The sequence below is a fragment of the Silene latifolia genome, chromosome 9, assembly GCF_048544455.1.
Source record: "Silene latifolia isolate original U9 population chromosome 9, ASM4854445v1, whole genome shotgun sequence".
Classification (NCBI taxonomy): Eukaryota; Viridiplantae; Streptophyta; class Magnoliopsida; order Caryophyllales; family Caryophyllaceae; genus Silene; species Silene latifolia.
The window spans coordinates 52,178,653-52,198,930 of record NC_133534.1 but is presented as its reverse complement, the minus strand read 5'-3'; the positions used below and the strand labels follow the sequence as shown (position 1 = coordinate 52,198,930).

The following is a 20,278-nucleotide window of genomic DNA, read 5'->3' as shown; positions in this document are numbered from 1 at the left end:
TACGACCTTTGTGGATCCAGATCTGCAAATTGTTTTACATTGAGTGGGAGAGATTTTAAATGAATATGAGAATCGGTTATCGCACATACACTTGTACGGACAAGTGGGAGTTTGTTGGAGCTTGTGTCCTCCAGTTAGTGCGGATAACGTCATTGCACATACACTTGTACGGACAAGTGGGAGCTTGTTGGGGTTGGTGTCCTTAACAGTTAGTGCAAGGACTTATAAACCTCTAAAAGGATCAAAGGGCATACTTTGGTATTATTATCAGTTGATCCACGTTTATCAATAACGGTTGGCTTGCTAGATAAGTTTGACGTTATTGTCATACAGATGGCGGTGATCAACTGGTCCCTAAAAGTCACACCTATAGGATACGTTCGAGAGATGTGACGGTATGAAAATACTGTCATGTAGATGCCAAAATTGACTAACCAGTTAGTCCGAGTTATTTGACTAGTAATTAGTCAAATATGTGATGTTGAGATATTATATTTAATACGGATTAAATATCATGGGCTAAGGCGAATTAACCAGTTAATTCGTAAAATTAAATATAAGCGTTTTATATTTAATTAAATGTATATTAAATATAATTATACAATACTGTTTTGTCGGACACGTATTAATAATTCGGCTAACCCGTATTATTAGCTGATGCTTTAATTTCCGATAACCGATAACAGTTTATAATACAAACCCGTCATATACATTCTAGGATTTGGCGAACTGGACCTCGAGCTAAAATTAAGAGGAAGTGGAAGCCCACTTCCCCATGCATGCACTCGGTCCGGCCGAACCAAACAAAAGGAGAGACTCCCTCTCCTTTTGACCTAATCATCATTTGAAACAAAGATTAGGGTTTGAAGAGCATTCTCCTCTGAAAAACCTGAGATCTCTCATCTCGACAAAACACACATCAGTTCTCCCTATATTGCAAGGCAATCGGAGAACACTGTTCTAGCACAAGGGCATATCTCGGACAAAGTCTTGGGTGTAACGATTAGGAGGAAATCTGCTTTGATTTCTGTTCTTTACGCCGCAATTTAAAGGACCCGAGGTTATTTCTTGTTCCTTATCGTTTCTATTGTTTTTATGTTTTATGACGATATTCGCATGTTTAAATTTACGTTATAGTCCTGCAATTTAAGGGTAGTATACGGATATTAACCCTCATGTTTATGGATTTGATGAACAGAATCTTCAGACAGTTCTTGGACCAGTTTGTAGTGGTGTTTATCGATGACATCTTAGTCTACTCTAAGACTAAGGAGGAGCATGAGGAGCATCTGAGGATCGTGTTGCAGACTTTAAGGGATCATGAGTTGTATGCTAAGCTGTCCAAGTATGAGTTCTGGTTAGAGAAAGTTGCTTTTCTGGGGCATGTGATCTCTAAAGATGGGGTAGCTGTGGATCCGGCGAAGATTGAGGCAGTGACAAAGTGGGAAGCACCAAAGAATGTTGCTGAGGTTAGGAGTTTCTTGGGTTTAGCTGGATACTACAGACGGTTCGTGAAGGATTTCTCCAAGATAGCTAGACCGATGACAGCGTTGATGAGGAAAGAGAACAGGTTTCGTTGGGATGAGAGTTCTGAGACGGCGTTCCAAACATTAAAGGAGCGTTTGACCACGCTCCCTGTCTTAGCATTGCCTGAAGGGAGCGAGAACTTTGAGGTTTATACGGATGCCTCGAAGAATGGGCTGGGATGTGTGTTGATGCAGAATGGTAAAGTGATTGCCTATGCTTCTAGGCAATTGAAGCCTTATGAGGAGAACTACCCTACTCATGATCTGGAGTAATCTTTAAGGTATTTTCTGATCACAAGAGTCTCAAGTACATCTTCACGCAGAAGGAGTTGAACATGAGACAGAGGAGGTGGATGGAGCTGATTGGCGATTATGACATGGAGATCATCTACCATGAAGGGAAGGCCAATGTTGTTGCTGATGCTTTGAGTAGGAAGAGTGTACATTCTTCTCGTGTACGACTCTATCCTTGATGAGGCTGAGGGATGAGGTAGCGAGTTTTGGGATACATATGATGCAGAAAGGAGATGCCATGGGTGATATGACAGTACATCTTGAGTTTTATGATGATATTCGAGGTAAGAAGGCTTTGGATCCTAAGATAGTGGAGTGGAGAGCTGGGGTAGAGAAAGGGACAGTATCCCGGTTTTCTATTCATACAGACGGTAGTTTGAGGTTTGATGGTAGGTGGTGTGTTCCTAATGATGAGGAGTTGAAAAAGACTATCATGACAGAGGCACATTGCACACCATATTCAGTTCATCCAGGAGGAGACAAGCTATACAAGGATTTGAAGAAAACGTTTTGGTGGCCTGGGATGAAGAAAGAGACGGCTGAGTTTGTGTCCCGTTGTTTGACATGCCAGAGTGTTAAAGGGGAACAGCGACGACCACAAGGTAAGATTCAGTCTTTAGAGGTACCTGAGTGGAAGTGGGAATCCATTTCCATGGATTTCATTGTGGGTTTGCCAAAGAGTCAACAAGGTAACAACATGATTTGGGTGATAGTGGATCGTCTGACCAAGTCAGCTCACTTTGTTCCAATGAAAGATACATGGACTAAGGCACAATTGGCTATGGCCTATCGAAAGAACGTGCTTAAGTTACATGGAGTCCCTAAGGACATAGTGTCTGACAGAGATGCGAGGTTTATATCGAGGTTTTGGAAGGAGTTGCGGAATCGTTGGGAACAACTTTGAAGATGAGTACACATTTCATCCTGCGCGACAGCATTTGAGCGGATCGAGAGAACAATCAAGACTCTTGAGGATATGTTGCGAGCCTGTGTGATGGATTTTGGTGGTAGCTGGGAGCAGAGGTTGGACTTGATAGAATTTTCTTACAATAACACTATCACACCAAAGTATAGGTATGGCACCGTTTGAGGCTTTGTATGGGAGGAGATGTAGGAGTCCAATCTGTTGGGACGATAGTCTTGAGGCAAATGGTTTTGGGACCAGAGATGGTGCATGAGATGGTGGAACAGATTAAGATGATCGGGGAACGGATGAGAGCAAATCGGGATCGACAAAAGAGTTATGCAGATCTACATCGCCGGGATATAGAGTTTCAAGTTGGGGACAAGGTTCTTTTGAAAGTGTCTCCTATGCGTGGGGTTATGAGATTTGGGAAGAAAGGCAAGCTAAGTCAGAAGTTTATAGGGCCTTATGAGATCTTAGAGCGAGTTGGGGAAGTTGCTTATCGTCCGGCTTTACCAAAATTGCGTTAGAGAGAGTGCATAATGTGTTTCATGTATCGCAACTGCGGTATATGTGAGTGACCCGTCACATGTGTTGGAGGCAGAGAGCTTAGAGCTAGATGAGTCCTTATCATATCTTGAGGTGCCTAAGCAGATTCTAGACCGAAAGGTTAGAAAGACTAGGGGAGGTGAGACAGTTTTGCTTAAGATCCTCTGGTCTAACCACGAGACCGAGGAAGCTACATGGGAGCCAGAGGAAGCTATGAAAGAGCGTTACCCTTTCCTTTTTTATCAGGTATGTATGGTTACGGGGACGTAACCTTGTTTCTTTTAGGGGGTAGGAGATGATCGCGAGCGGTTTTAAGAGTTTTATACCCCTTTTATATGTTGTGTCGGTATGTTTGTCGGGATGAGTTGGGTAAGTATCATGTTTTATGTTGAAGTTTGTTTTAGGTTGTTGAGTCGGGAATGTTATGGGAGTACCTTTGTTTAGTAGTGGTTTGAACTTCGGGGACGAAGTTCCTTTTAAGGAGGGAAGACTGTAATACTCCGTATTTATAAGTCTTGGGGTACTCTATCGAGTAGGCCTTACTCTGTCGAGTAAGGGTAAGTTGCGAAATAAAATAGTTTCTGACCTGTTGGGTACTCGATCGAGTAGCTGGGGCACTCGATCGAGTAAGGGGGTACTCGATCGAGTACCTTGGGTACTCGATCGAGTGTCCGGTTTTACGGGGAGTTTTCTCGGGTTTTGTTAATTATGCGATTAAGGTATTTAAGTTTCATCGTCATTATTCTAAATCACTTTTACAAAACCTAAATTCCTGTTTAAGAGAGAAAGCAACCAAGTTCATCTTCTTAATCGCATTCTTAGCAATTCCCGAGTTCGAGACGGTCGTTCTTGTCGTTGTTCGTACCGTTGAGTTCCTTGCGTCGAGGGTAAGATCTATGTACCCTTTCTATTGTATTTCCTTCGATTTGGTTAAACCCTAATTTAGAGATTGGGGGTTTTATGTGTAGTATGTGATGTGGTAGTCTCTATGTGTTGTATGATAGGAGGAGGGCTCATAGAAGGGGCTTTTTGACTCAGCAGTAGAGACCGTCTGATTGTGTGCATACCAGGTAGGATTTCCTACTCAGTATTAGTCCCATAATGGGATATTGGTTGATGTATTGTGTTTGATTGTTTGATATAATAATTGTATTGTGATTGTGGTTGTGATCGTTGTTGATGGTTCGCGAGGCGTGGCCTTGGCTGAGTGGGGTCACTTGCGGAAGTGACTTCACGCCCTAGTTTCGCCTTCTGTGGAACCCGCCACAGAAGGGATGTGCACATTAATGGACAGGGTTTATCGCTCACTATGTGGAGCGGGGATTTGGTGGGTACGGCTGCGGTCCCCCACTGGCGGTCCGGTCCAAAGGGGACGATCGATATTGAGATGATTGGAATCGATGGGTTGTGTGTGTGTGTGACAGTTAAGCTGTCCGTTTATCTTATCATTGTTGTTTATATTGATTGTGTGATTAGTACTGACCCCGGTGTTGTTTTGTAAACCTGCGGTGATCCATTCGGGGATGGTGAGCAGATATTGAGCAGGTATTGAGATGAGTACTGGGATAGCTGGGATGCCTCGACATGATGATAGGAGTCTTCCGCTGTAGCCTTTAGTTTATTTACATTTCAGTTAGAACAGTCAGTTTGAGAACATGTATCGTACTTTTGGTTTGGTTTTAAGGATTGTAACTATTCGCTAAATTATTTATATTAAACGTTGTTTCTTCATTGTTTGATTATCATTGCCTCGGGTAACCGAGATGGTAATGTCTTCATACCTGAGTGGTCCTGGTAAGGCACTTGGAGTATGGGGGTGTTACACATACGCACTCTTTGTTGTACTGGAATGCGCCATATCGTGCGCCACATTATTGATTCGGGGAGAGTCGAATAATCCAATTCCTTCAAAAATCCTAAAGCAGAGCTGATAGAAAATTTCCCCGACGACGTATCCTTCCAATAAAGGGAGTCCTCAAGGTCTGGGTCATTGACTAGTGAAATCGAAGCTATTTTTTGTAGTAGTTCTTGCGGCAGGTAATTTGAAAAGGAATCCCAATTCCACCCTTGCCCCTCACTCCACATATCGCTGACAGTATCAAGCCGCCTATCTTCCGGAATTGGGACGATAGAATGGTTACTCAAGCATTCGCCATCCACCCAAGCGTGGTCCCAAAAAAGAGTACTTCTACCATTACCGATAACCATGGCTGCACCCCGGACAATAGTGCGTGACTGAGATGTTATACCGGCCCAAACATTAGACATACTATTGTTAGGCTGAAATATGTCAATATCGCACCGATTGTTGCAATACTTGGCACGTAAAACCCGCGACCATAGACTCGATCGTTCGGTTAAAACCCTCCATCCAAGCTTGGTTAAAAAGGCGGCATTCGCTTGTCTAGCTGACATAATTCCTAATCCCCCAATAGATTTTGGTTTTTGAATATTTTCCCATGATACGAGATGGATAGATTTTTTGTCTTCATCCCCACCCCATAGAAATCGACGAGATTTTCTATCAATGGAATCACATACCGACCTTGGAATTTTAGCTGATTGCATATTATAATTAGCAATTGTGTTCAGAGTCGATTTTACAAGTGTAACTCTCCCTGCCAAAGATAATCTTTTAGTAGACCACCCGGCTAATCTTCGATTAACTCTTTCTTCTAAATGAGAAAAAGTTTGGCGATTAACCCAGTCATTGATGGTAGGAACCCTTAAATACGTACCCAAGTCATCGGTTTCTTCGAAATCGAGGATGTCACGGACTGCTATTCGGGTTGCACTATTCGTATTTGCCGAGAAAAAAAACTTTAGATTTAGGGGCACTGACCTTTTCTCCAGAGACTTTGCAAAAATTCTCGAGCACATTCTTGATTAACAGGGCTTGTTCCTCCGTTGCCTCCGCGAATAGCACCATATCATTAGCAAAAAATAAGTTGGTAATATGTGGACCATTTCGACCCAGGACAATGGGATGCCAATTATTATTACGGACTTCGCAGTCTATTGCTTGCTGAAGCTTCTCAAGACACATGACAAAGAGGTAAGAAGACAATGGATCCCCTTGACGAACCCCTCGAGACGGAGTAAATTGCTCTGTTGGTTCACCATTCCAAAGAATTTGCATCCTTGGCGATCTTACACACTCCATAATCAAATCAATTAGTAGCCCCGGAAAATTCATATCGCTAAGAGTGGCGTGGATAAAATCCCACCGAATTCTATCGTAGGCCTTCTCCAAGTCTATTTTAATTGCCATAATACCTGTTTTCCCCTTATTTTTACGCATAGAGTGGATGCCTCATGAAATATGACGATATTATCGGTAATTTGTCGACCCGACACGAACCCATTTTGGGTCTCTGAAATCACGTGTGGCAGTACCCTTTTAATACGATTTGCTAAAACCTTGCTAATAATCTTGTACGCGACATTACACAAGCTAATAGGACGGAACTGAGTGATAAACTCGGGTGTATCTACTTTTGGGATTAGAACAAGATGGGTATCGTTTAAGCCTGTTGGCATGCCTTTACCTTCCAGTACATTTATCACCATATTACAGAGTGAGGGTGCGATTAAACTCCAATTTTTTTGATAAAATAGAGCTTGGAAACCGTCCGGACCTGGAGCCTTAAGAGCCCCCATATATGAGATAAACATTTTCAATTTCTGCCATGGTAAACGGCTTTGCCAGCCACTCCCAATCCCTTATGTTGAACTCCTGGAATAAGTCCCATGGAAGCAGGTCATACGTCCCTTCAAACGGCTCCTCTGTATATAATTTTTTAAAGTAGTTCGCAACAATCCCTTTAACGACTAGAGGGTCGTCCTTCCAATCGCCATTATCATCTCTCGGGGAAGTAATTCTGTTCCGTCGGCGTCGCACTAGCACTACAAAAAATACGCGGGTTAGTGACGGCCCTACCGACGGAAAAAGAGGCCGTCAGAAAACACGGGTTACCGACGGATTTGTGACGGAATGTCCGTCGGTAAAGTTTCCTGACGGAAATTCCGTCAGTAAATATTGGCGCGTTGACAAAATCAATGGCGCTAAAATACCTGTGACGGAAATTCCGTCAGTAATTCCGTAAAACTGACGGAATTTCCGTCATTGTTATTCACATGCAACAATGGAGGACAGCTAGAAAGAGAATAGCATACCTGACGGAAATTTCGTCAGTATTTTGAAAAAACTGACGGAATATCCGTCAGTGGGTCAATTATTGGTTTGAATTCAGTGTGTGACAGGGTGTCACAATAATTGTCCTACTGACGGATATTCCGTCAGTTTTTCAAAATACTGACGGGTATTCCGTCAGGTATGCTATTATTATGACGTGTGTAACTTTAATCTGATAAAGTACCTACTGACGGATATTCCGTCAGTTTTGTCAAAATACTGACGGAATTTCCATCAGGATTCGAGCTTTACTGACGGATAATCCGTCAGATATGCCTATTAACCCGCAATCGCAAACACTTTCCCCTCACTTTACCAAAAATCCCTAAATCAATTAAAATTCGCCTCAACCCTAACCTCCTTAAAACCCGGCACCACCACCACCCTCCTCCACTTCCGGCGCCACCACCACCACCACCACCACCACCACCACGCCGTCGCCGTTACTATAAGGTAATTAACTTTATCTTTTTTTCCTTTTTCCTTTATTTTTTTCCTTTTCCTTCATCCTTTTCCTTCTCCTTTTCTTATTTACTTTTTTTTTTGTCCATAGCAGCCCGCCGCCGACAACCCATGCCGCCGACCCCTGCCCGCCGCCGACCCACGTCCCCCGCTTCTTTTTCATTTTTTTTGTCAAGTTAATTAGGTATTACTCTTTTTAATTTTTTTAATTAGTTTAATTAATTTAGATTATTAGTTATTGTTTTAATTGTTGTTGAAAAAGGATTGGTGTTGATGCATGTTGACTTAGGATAGAAGCCAATGTTGTGACGGATGTATGTTGTTAATTTAGATTATTAGTTTTTTTTTTTTTAATGTATGCATGTTGAATTAAGATAGATATTTAATTTTATTGTTAAAAATTAGATTATTGTTAAATGTTAATTAGAATAGATATGAATTAGACTAGATATGTAAAATGAAAAGTAAATCATGTTAGTTTATGTTAATTGAAAAAGTAGTCATTGTTGTATGTTTTGTTTTTAATATTGTTAAAATTATTGTTCATATTGACCTAGTACCCGTTCAAAAATTACTCACTAGGAGTAATTTTTTAATAGTCCCCGTTTTGGGATTGTCTTTGTACGTTTTAAGTCACTTAGGTAGTAAACATGTGCTTGTGATTTGTTAATGAGAAAAGAGTTTGGTGACAATTCCTTTAATGTTCTCGAAAATGCATATGTAGAGTAATTATTTATTCTACATTGTGTATTTGGAGAACGGATGGGAATTGCTGCCGAATTTTTTTTCCTCATTAATAAATCACAAGTACATGTTTGTTAGTGACTTGAAACGTACATTGATGAGTTTAGGTTGGAGTGATAAGGACCCAATTCAAAGAAATACAATATTTATATTGGTTAAAATGTTAAATTATTGTGTATTATTCTTGATTTTGATTGTTAGGTTATTTTTTAATGAAATATATAAATGTGTAGATACATAATAACATGAAAAGATTAGAACGGCAGTTGATGTATGAAAGATTAGACGAAAAAAAGAAACCCAAGAAAGCATTTGCAGAGGGGGTGAAAGAGTTTATTAAATTCGCGGAAGGAAGTAGTGAGTTCAAGAATTTAGGTGAAATGAGGTGTCCGTGTAAGAAATGCAAAAACCTATGTTTTAAAAGGAAAGCAGATGTTCAAATTCATCTTTGGTCGTATGGTTTCGCCGATAATTATTATGTATGGACATATCACGGTGAGAAACTACCTAGTACAAATGCTAGTGAGAATCCTTACCGTGAGTTCGTGGAAAATGCATTGCGTGATACTGTTGACCAAATTTTGGAGGATCGACTTAATCCTGATGACCTTAACGATGAAGAAGTGCGTTATGAAACCCCGAACTCCCAAGTTTCTTCGTTCATTAAAATGTTAGAGCAAGCCGAACAGCCGGTGTTTGAGGGAAGTGATATGAGTTTGTTGCAAGCAGCTGCTAGGTTGTTATCACTCAAATGTGAGAACAACATATCTCTTAGATGCGCTAATGGTTTTGTGTCGTTCGTTGGTGACATAATTCCAAAGGAAAATCAAATGGCGCGCAATTTTAATGAGATTAAAAAAGTTCTGAAGGGACTCCAACTTCCCCATGAAAATATTGATGCATGTATCAATGGATGCATGCTTTTCTGGGAGGAAAATTCTAATCTTGAAGAATGTACAAAGTATCGTGCATCTCGGTATAAAGTTAAAAAGAATTCAAGTGGGAGGCGAATTCCATGTAAACCAATAACTTATTTCCCGCTTGCGCCAAGGTTACAACGACTATATGCAACCAAGAACATAGCAGGTGAAATGAGTTGGCACTACAAAAACTCTCGATTAAGAGAAAGGGGAACAATGGCACATCCAAGTGATGGAGAAGCGTGGAAGCATTTCAATAGAGAGCATCCAGATTTTGCAAGTGAACCCCGAAATGTTAGGATAGGTTTGTGTACGAATGGATTTCAACCTTTTGGACAGTTTGGGACGAAATACTCTTGTTGGCCCGTGATTGTGACTCCGTACAACTTACCTCCTTGGTTATGCATGAATAGACAATTTATGTTCTTATCTGTACTAGTTCCCGGTCCTAAGAATCCTAAGTCAAATTTAGATGTTTTCCTCCAACCGTTGATCAAAGAGTTGAAACAACTTTGGGAAACCGGCGTGGACACCTACGATGTCTCTAAGAAACAAAATTTTCAATTAAAGGCTGCATTAATGTGGACGATCAACGATTTCCCGGCATATGGCATGCTTTCTGGTTGGTCCACAAGTGGATATCGTGCCTGACCTTATTGTCCAGAAAATGATCATAGATCTTTTTGGCTTAAAAATAGCAAAAAGGTTTGTTGGTTTGATTGTCACCGTGAGTTCTTAAGACCTGATCATCCTTTCCGCGACAATTGTAAGCATTTTCCTTAAAACAGAAAAACTGAGAATCGCATAGCCGCATCGAAACTAACGGGTGATGAAGTGTGGGAATCCGTAAAAGACTTGCCTAAAATAGTTGATGCTTCTGATCAAGAATTGAAAAGATTGAAAGATCAGAATGAAGGTTGGTGGAAACAAAGCATATTCTGGGAACTTCCCTCTTTGGAAAACGTTCTTTGATTCGACACAACTTGGACGTTATGCACATTGAGAAAAAAAATTTTGAACAACTTATCAACACCATCATGGATGTACCAGGTAAAACTAAATTTGACCTTAAGGGTAAAGAAGACTTTAATGAACTCTGCTATAAACGGCACACATCATCTAGGTTTGTTTTATCAACCGCGGAGAAAAAGGCTCTATGTGACTGGGTTGCTAATTTAAAATTCCCGGATGATTATGCTTTAGATTTGAGTCGGTGTGTTGACCATAAAAAGATGGTGTCACATCCTCTGATGATGTTTGGGCATCACATGACAAAAGTTTTCCGAAATGGTTCCGAAATCAAGTAAGTGATGATACATTTTCTTTGAAATTGAACTACACATTTAAATTTCTTATTAGATATTGAAAAAAATATAACAACTTAATTAACATTTTTTTATTCATAGGTTCATAGATTGAAGGATCGTTAATAATAGCTTTAGCATTGGGTCCTAGTAACATGGTGAAGTCTTGGAGACGGTATTCCATCAACGGCTATAAGTTTCGAGCTTTTAAGGACTGACGGAAATTCCGTCAGTAAAATGAGAAAACTGACGGAATTTCCGTCAATTCCAACTTTTTTATGTGCTTTTATCAACTACAGGGATCTGCCACGTGTATAACTTCTGACGGAATAACCGTCAGTAACATGAAAACACTGACGGAATAACCGTTAGTATAATAAAAAGCTGACGGAATAACCGTCACTGTTTTCCTAGATATAATGACGGTTTACCTGTCAGTGATCCGTCAGTGATTGGAATACTGACGGAAATTCCGTCAGGACACGTTTTTTAGTGACGAAATAAGCTGACTCTGTTTCCTGACGGAATTTCCGTCAGGAAATTAAAATACCGACGGAAAAGCCGCCAGTATGGCCTTAATTTTTCCGTCGGTTTCCCGCGTTTTCGTTGTAGTGTAGAGTACTCACATGAAAATAGGCTGTATTACGGTCACTGTCTTTTATAAATTCTAATCTCGACTTTTGGTACCATAAAAGTTCCTCCCTGGCAAGAATTTCATCTAATTCTCTTCGTAAGTTTGCTTCCAACTTTATAATGTTGCTCTTTCTTCCCAAGGCCAGAGAGCGCTGACAACCTTCGATACGCGCTAACAGATTTTTCTTCTGTTTAAAAATATTTCCAAAAATCTCAGCATTCCAAGTCTGTAGTTTATGCGATAAGGTTTCAAGACGGGTTGTAAAAATACCTTCCTCGGGCCAACTCTCATCAACGAATTCCTTGAAGTTTTCATGGGTAAACCAACAAGCTTGAAACCGAAAAGGCCTATTAATCGCATTAAGGGGGACGAAACCATTGGGTGAGATAAATAATGGACAATGATCCGATTGTATAGCAGGAACATGACGGACCATAGCATCTTCGAAAAGGGCTCCCCAATCTGCATTGCATAGTGCTCTGTCTAATCTCGCGCTCTTGTCTAGTAGCCACTGAATTTCCTCTTGCCCAAGTATGAGAAGGTCCAGTAAACGCTAGCTCAAGGAATTCGCAGTTTTCAATCCAATTGTCGAAAATCTCACATCTTCTAGCCATATTTTGATCTCCGCCATGTCTTTCCCTTAGGGAGCGGGTCTCGTTAAAATCTCCCGCGAGAAGCCACGGCCTATTGTTATTTCGAGCAAAGTTCTCTAATTCCACCCATAGTTGCCTCCTGTTAGTCGGATCAGGGCTTGCGTAAACAGCTGAGAAGAACCAAGGTAACTCCCCATTGCGAGATATTTCTACCGTAATAAACTATTGATGCTCTGCTATTGGAGTTAACGTAACAACCTCTTTTCGCCAATAAAGCCATATTCCCCCGCTAAACCCTATAGCGTTAACACGAGATTGCCCATTATAACCCATGATCGATCCCATCTTAATAGCGTGTTCTTCTCCCATATGGGTTTCAACTAAAGCAAGAACCGTGGGCTTGTATATTCTGACAACCTCTTTAATAGCATTAATTTTCTTCTTATTTCCAGTGCCATGGACATTCCAGACCATATAAGTAATATGGGGTAGGTTAGGAGCCTGGTTCGGGATTCTTGTACTCATTAAAAAAGGTAAATAATTTAACGATGACAGATACGCTTGACTTACCAGCTTAAGGATTCTATCAATACTCCATGGTATCGACAGCTCCATCATTAGTTTCGAGGGTCTGTCCCTCACTAGCTCGAACTTCACATCCAGAATTGGGCACTCCGACACTACAATCCCCAGATAGGGTGCCGCCATCTCTTGTATTGTGGGCTTTAATTATTGGGCTAGTCTCATGGTAAGAGACCGCCTTATACAACAATTGTGTATGAGAATATATTTCTCTACAAATAGTGACAAATAAGAATTATAAGGTGGGCCTAACATTTGTATAAAATAACCAAAAGTATTAGGCCCAATATTTTAGAATAGCCAAATATATAAAGGCCTAATTTGTAAATAAGAGTGATTTGAGCGAGAAAATTATAAATTTCACCTATTCTTTTAGTAAATAAATAATAAAGGATTCACAAACATAACTTGCTTAACATGTGTGAACCATTTACTACGCGACTCGTAGTTCTTGGCAAAAACATAGCGACTAATTAGAGCTCCACCAAAGCCTGCAACAGGAAGTGTAATTCCAAAGGCAACACATTAACAAAGATGCCCAGTTAAAGAGACAACTGACCAAGACAAAAGTGTAATTCCAAGTGCATAAATCATAATATGGCTCAATTTAGTTTCCAGAAATTGTAGAAATCTTGAAAATAACATTAACAAAGATGCCTACTAATCAAAACACCCCTCCCCTCGAGAACACATCCATAAAACTGTTTTTTGGGACACCGCCAAACAGTAGCTGTAAGCAATCCCTATTAAGAATAAAATATTACAAATATAAAAAAAGCAAAAAGACCTGATGAAAAATCTCCACAAGCCCCCGGCATAGCGTCTTTGGGCTCAAATCGGAAAAAAGAGAGTTTCCAACAAGAGAAACCGATGAGTCGGAGAATAAAAATTCACGTCACCGACAGATTACGCTGCACTTGGAGCCGGCTCTGACTTCTCTGTGTCCATTGGCTCCGGTTTTGGACCTTCATTGCTCTCGCTGGCACCTGGGCCTGAATTGGTTTCACCGCCAGCAGACTCAGCCTCTTTGTCTTGAGGTGGTTGTGGCTCAGGTGTTGCAGGCTTTGGTGGAGTTGGTTTGGGTTTTGTCATTATTGGTCTACACAACCTGTTATGAATGAAACTCAGATGTTGGTCTCAAAAAATCAATCAGTCGTTAACCAAGAACCCTTTTGTTAGAAAATATGTTCTAAGTGGTAGCCCCTTGTTTGGGCGGATGTATTTGGATGCATTCAGTTGAAAGATGCATTCAGGTCTTTGGACGGAGGTATTTGTTCCCCTATCTAGATAGTTAGTTGGGTTAGATGGATAGGGAGAGAGATCCAAACTACCAGAGTACCAGCCAAATTAAAAAAAAAAAAAAAAATGTTCCAACTAGAAAAGATACAAAAGAAAAACATCGTGTTCCCTTCCTCTCCCCTCCCCTCAATCCTCGCCTTTCAATTGCATCCAAAAAACCCTGAATATAATAAGCTTCAAATAATAAATTGTTTTCTTACACAAACGAGAAAATATGTAAGAATGTCATTTAAGATTTGGAGGAGTTTACCTATTACTTAATTATATAGACCATCAATGATAATAAACTCTTGACTTATGAGGCCATATCCATGTCTGATACAGCACTCAAAAACATGTATATGGATTGTACCTGAACCCTAGACCACCTTTATCGTTCAATGGGTGGGAAAGGGAGGGTAACATTGTATTTACAATTTTATTCGTAAAATAGCTACCCCTTGAGAAAGTGGAAGATATCAAAGAAATGTAGGGATTGTTTCACAAACATCCCTCTATTTTCTCGGTAGAGACTTCAGATATTTTAAATTTATAAATATATATTATTTTTGTTTAAGACATGTTCCCATGAACACATGTGCTGCCTGAGACCAAAACCGAAGTTCTGAGTAACATAACAAGCTACACAATATGGGTGATTACAATTTAAGGGAACAATAATCCATATAGTAACAATGATACATACCTGTTAACCTCATCTGCCTTCTTTAGCACATCAGCTGTCCTCAAAACAGGAGTTGCATGTTTGGGAAGTGTATCTTGTTGCTGCTGCTTCTCTCTCAACCACGCTTCAGCTTCAACACAAGCATTAATGACCTACACACAATAACATTCACAGAAGCCTATATCACATGACTGATATACACAGATATCACATTCGAAATAAAATTATGCACAATACTACCTTTTGTGTTTCTGGAAGCTCAATATGTTCAAATTTCGGGTCAGCTGACATTGCTGCTTCCTTGAAACTATTGATACAATAAACAAGTTGTTGAACGGCCCCTCCCCGTTCCATATGCTCCTTGTAACGCTCCTCAACAGGGTTACCTTTCTGCAATTTAGGAATTACCCAAAAAATAATTTTATTACTCGGTATTTTGATGGAAGAGCAGCTCTAACGAACCCCCATTCCCTCGAGGTGAGACAGGGAAAAGGGAAACAAGTGAATCTTCAGCAGAGAGAAACCTAAATGCTTTACCTTTTTCAGCTCGTCAAGCTTAGCAGTATAGACGCTCTTGATCTCATCTTCTCCATCTTCGTACAACCAATCTTCTACCTCCTGAAGTGTAGCAATGAACTCATCCTTCTCCGAAGGAGTGACAAACTCGTAATATTTGTCATTAAGCTGAACAACACCGCAACACAGAGAGAGTAAAACAGATTAGATAAGCAATAAAAATTAGCTTAAAAAAATTGTCCTATGTGACTCCACAGAAAATGAACCACATACTATACCTTGTTTCTCATGTCATACACATACGCTTCCACGGCATTTTTTCGGTCCTTAGTTTCTTCCATAACGCGATCTTGCAAGGCCATTTCAAATTCCTTCTCGACTGCTTTCTCTACATCACCCTTAGACAGTCCACCGTGGACTATCTCTGACACAGGAACAGTTATTTTCTTCAGCTTCTTCTTTGATGCATCAGTCTGCAAAACACAAAACTGTATGAGATTCGTTGTACAACCATAAAAAATGGTGCAAGTTGTATGTCACCCCATAGCACACCCTACAAAAGCCTACAATACAAACTGCTACAGCTTAAACAGAGAGTGAGAAACAGCCAAATCAAGCCTCCCAGAAAAAAGGACAAACTGGCATCCCTAAGGTAGAGTGTTAGCTCCTCAAAAAGTATGTGCGACGTTGAACATCTCTTCCACAAGTCATAAATTCCTTTTAGTCCCAGCAGCGCAACTGCACAAGGGCACTACAATTGAAGGGGAAGGGAATTCAATCCTACGACCAATTAAGTCGCCACTGAGCCATCAAGACCTAATTAAAGGCAGTATCAGACGGAGTTTTAGTACAATGGCCGAGATAAGGTCAGACCAATTATGAGATCAGGTCCAAACCAAGATTGATAATATCATAATACCAAGCTCATTAGTTTCATAATTCATTAATAATTAATAAGAAAAAATATAACATAATCCATTTGCAATGATATGACACACCAGAAAATTGAACAGACATAAAATATGTAACACAAAAGTTGCAGTATCACCCCCAAGTTTATATAAGCAAGATCGCTGTTCAGAATCTCGTACAACCTTACAAAAACATCATCATCAGATTCAAAGATTTTAGTCTAAAGATGGTCGCAACAAAACGGCCAGAGCAATACCTTGGCATCTGTATCCATCTGAACTGGCTTTTGTTCAACCTCAGGTGCAGAAGCCTCTCCAGACTCAGGCACGCCATTTTCTGCCGCAGGAGTTTCACCCTTGGCATCTTGCATAGTCACGTCACTTTCAGGAGGGACTCCGTCATTTGGAGAATCAGTTTCCATCTTAGCTGCATCTTTTACTACAGGAACATCAATTTCTTCCTCTTCTAAGAGCTGGGAGAAAAATTGATAAGCTCAGCAAGGCTACAAAGAGAAGCGCATTCACATGCACAGGGGAAAGAAAAGAAAAGAGAAGAGTAATACTAAAACAATTGTTTATCTACCAACAGCAGTAGACTCACCGTAGCTGAATCCACGGATACAATACCATGCAGATTTAGCCTTACTCGAACCTTTAGCTTTGCAGAATCACCTTTAGGAGACTGGACAGGGCCAATCTATTCATTCAACCAACAGAAACAAAGATTCAATAAAAAAAAATCAACCAAGGCAAATGACTAGATAAGAGATGAGAAACAGAACAGCAAAACTCTAAAGGACAACCAATCTAGAAATGTACATTTTTACTAAAGTCTCCCTCCATTCCACTAAATTGCATACACTTTATAAAATCCCCCTCACTTATTTTGAAAAATTATACAACTCATTGGGATGAAGGGAGTAAATATTAAAAATATGATCAAGATGTATAAAAAAACACTAATGGAACGATTACTAACCGTATACGTGCTAATCTGGGGTGGGGCCTGCAATTCACTAACATCGGCATACTGCAAATCGACAGCTAATGTGCCTGTTCTTGTAATTGTTACCGCCTTTAAGCAAGGGATAGGAGTTCCCTTGGGAATAACTACAGTGCTGTTCTGCCCCTCAGTTGCTCCATTTTGGCCCCCAACAGCAGGATTTTTCCAGGACATTGAGATGGAAAATGGGAAGCTTTCATTAACCTGGATGAAGAAAAGGCATGCCATCATTCAAAAGTGGAGAGAAATTTCAGAAGCAGAAAACAGAAGAACATAAATAACCAAGGAATATGAGGAAGCAATAAACACTTTCCGAAATAGACCAACTTTTAAACATGCATATACACATGCTCAATTGATAAAGGCCCAAGAGCATTATACATAATCTTATGCTAATCATCAAAGTACTGAGGCTTGATGATACATCTTGACCACAAAAGTCAGCAACTCATCATAAACATAGTAGTAAAGCACTGGAAATAGAAGGCACGCGATAACAAATGGACCAACTCAATACCTGAAACTCTTTGACTCTAAACGTGGGGCTAAGAATTGCACACTCCAAAGCACAACCCTTTGCCACACACTCACTGGCATTCATAGTACGCCGAGGTTCCTTCCCAAAGAATTCAGTCATGATCTTTATGACGGCTGGAACCCTTGAACCTGAGCCAACAACCTCAACAGTATGAATTTCTTCAGTACTAAGACCAGCTTCTGCAAGAGCCTTTTCCAAAGGCTTCTTCACCCGCTCTAAAATTGGGATGCTAATTTCTTCAAATTCCTCCCTTTTAATGACTCCTCTGACATCCTTCTCGTCCATTAGGCACTCGATGTTCAATGGAGCCACAGGATTGGCACTCAAAACCTTCTTCAGTTTCTCACAGCCGGCTCTAAGCCTGAGGCAAGCCCTTGCATTCTGATACACATCAATCTTGTACTCTTCCTTAAACTTAGCAGCAAAGTGCTGGAAAAGAACTTCATCAAAGTCACGCCCGCCTAAAGAGCGATCAAATGAATGAGCCAAGATCTTAAGCTGGCCTTTTTTCAAGGCAGCAATGCACACTTGTAAACTGGAATGTCCAACATCTACAAACGCAATGTTTATAGGGTCATTTTCAGGCAGGTCTGTCTTGTAGATACCGTAGGCCAAAGCGGTAGCTGTAGTTTCATGAATTAGACGAAGAGGATGTAGACCGGCAATCGTCGCTGCATCTAGTATAGCTCTTCTCTGAAGATCAGTGAAGTAAACTGGGATTCCAATACAGCAGTCAACCACAGCAGCATTCAAGTTCTTCTCTGCTATGCCTTTCAAATTCGAGAGCAACATACCCAGTACCTGAGTCGGGGTAAACGTCTTGGTTTCCCCCAAATACCTTGCATGGATCAAGGGAAAGCCGTCAGCCCCCTCAGTGACCGTAAATGGCACCGTTTGAATATCCCTTTGCAGCTCAGGATCAGAAAACGGCCGACCAATAAGTCTTTTAATCTGGGAAATGGTGTTTTTAGGGTTCATCAATGCAGATGCAGCTCCAGCAGTCCCAACAAACCGCTGCTTCTCACCAAAGGAAACAATAGCAGGTGTTTCCCGATTGGACTCGTCATTGAGGACAACATCAATACCCCTTTGCCTTGCAACGGCAACAACACAGCTCTGGTTACCAAAATCAAATCCTACCACACTCATCTTTCAGGTACAGAGCTGGTGAGTCTGAAAAAAAAAATCGACAAAAAAGTATTCAACAAAATCAGTATGAGTATCATTTTGCAAGTAGAACCGAACAGATTAACTTTACAATGAATGAAGAGCAGATTACTATGGTGGATCTTAAACACAATAAAAAAAGCACATCTTTAAAACAAGCGTCCGAGTGTAATTCATACTGGAAGACCAATTTAGCACTACGCAGTCCATTTTCCAAATCATCAAAAAACTGAAATCCCTAATTCTCAGGTTACCACATAAACAGCGGATCAGTAACTTGAACTATAATTAGAATAGCTCATCATATCTCAAAGTACATGAATACGGACCATTTTCCAAATTAACAAGAAGCTGAAATCCCTAATTCAATACAGCTTAACGGCACATGTCAAAGTACATGGATACTTCAGACCATTTTCCAAATTAACAAGAAGCTGACATCCCTAATTCAATACAGCTTTACGGGTTACAACATAAACAGCGGATCAATGACTTGCTGATAACAATTATATCTTTAAGCAATAAAGTTGAATTAAAAAGTCAAATAATAGAGCTCATTAAACAAAATCAGATGAAAAACAAGTAACCAAATAATCAAACTTAAAACAAGCCATTAAAAATGGCAGTTTTCAGTTGATTCAAAACCTAATTAACATCAACAATCAATGGCAATACAAATAAAAAGCAAAAGAAACGAAGAATAACTAACATTGAGGTAAATCTGATAGAAAAATGAAGGAAACTAAATCTAGGAATTAAAATTTTAAAAAAAAATTAGGGTTTATGCAATACGAAGGTAGATTAGAAATGAGGATCGTAGGAGCGTACGATGGAGTAGAGGTGGGATTAGATCGGACGGCGGCGGCGGAGGAGAGACAAGTAAACAGATGGTTGTTGATTTACAAAGAAGAATGAAGGAAGTTCTCGATTACTCTCTTTATATATACACAAGGTTTTATTATATGAGGCGAGGAGGAGACGAGCTATTCATTCATCTTTTACTTTGATTAATTAACTACTTTAGATCCCGCACAATCATTGCGCGACATTTATAGAGTTTTTATTTTTGTATTACTTAATAATGCTAAATTAACACCTCATTTTTTGGCAATGATCGATAATTTTTTTACTTCGAGATTTCTAATATATGAACCCAGATTTTTGGCAATAATCGAGGATTTTTTACTTGTAGCAATATAGCAATGATTCACGGTATATTTTTTTTTTTGGCAATGATTGAGGATTTTATACTTACTAGTATTGGTGTCCAGCTTCATCCGGACTACCTCTACTTACCATTAATTTTTTTTTATTAAATAAAATTACTTAAAGTTGCATAACCCATAAATTTATCATTAATATATTTTTCTATGACATATCCTAAAATTACGATGAAATAAATTTTGAGACATATTCACTACTCCCGCTATTAATATTTTACTCTTATTAATGAAATAATAGTAATAACATTTC

The 20,278-nt window shown here is 39.9% G+C and overlaps 1 protein-coding gene across 1 annotated transcript; it reads right to left on the bottom strand.

The window, feature by feature from the left end:
- Positions 1-13,262: 13,262 nt before the first annotated feature.
- LOC141599760 (heat shock 70 kDa protein 14-like) lies at positions 13,263-19,833 on the bottom strand. The gene is made up of 10 exons (XM_074419871.1): positions 19,634-19,833; positions 17,618-18,811; positions 17,077-17,304; positions 16,699-16,794; positions 16,355-16,570; positions 15,465-15,659; positions 15,208-15,354; positions 14,911-15,060; positions 14,692-14,822; positions 13,263-13,815 (listed from the first exon to the last, which is right to left on the bottom strand). Exons 2-10 carry the CDS (start codon positions 18,785-18,787, stop codon positions 13,614-13,616), a joined length of 2,535 nt encoding a protein of 844 aa, XP_074275972.1. The 5' UTR covers positions 18,788-18,811; positions 19,634-19,833; the 3' UTR covers positions 13,263-13,613.
- Between the last annotated feature and the right edge of the window lie 445 nt (positions 19,834-20,278).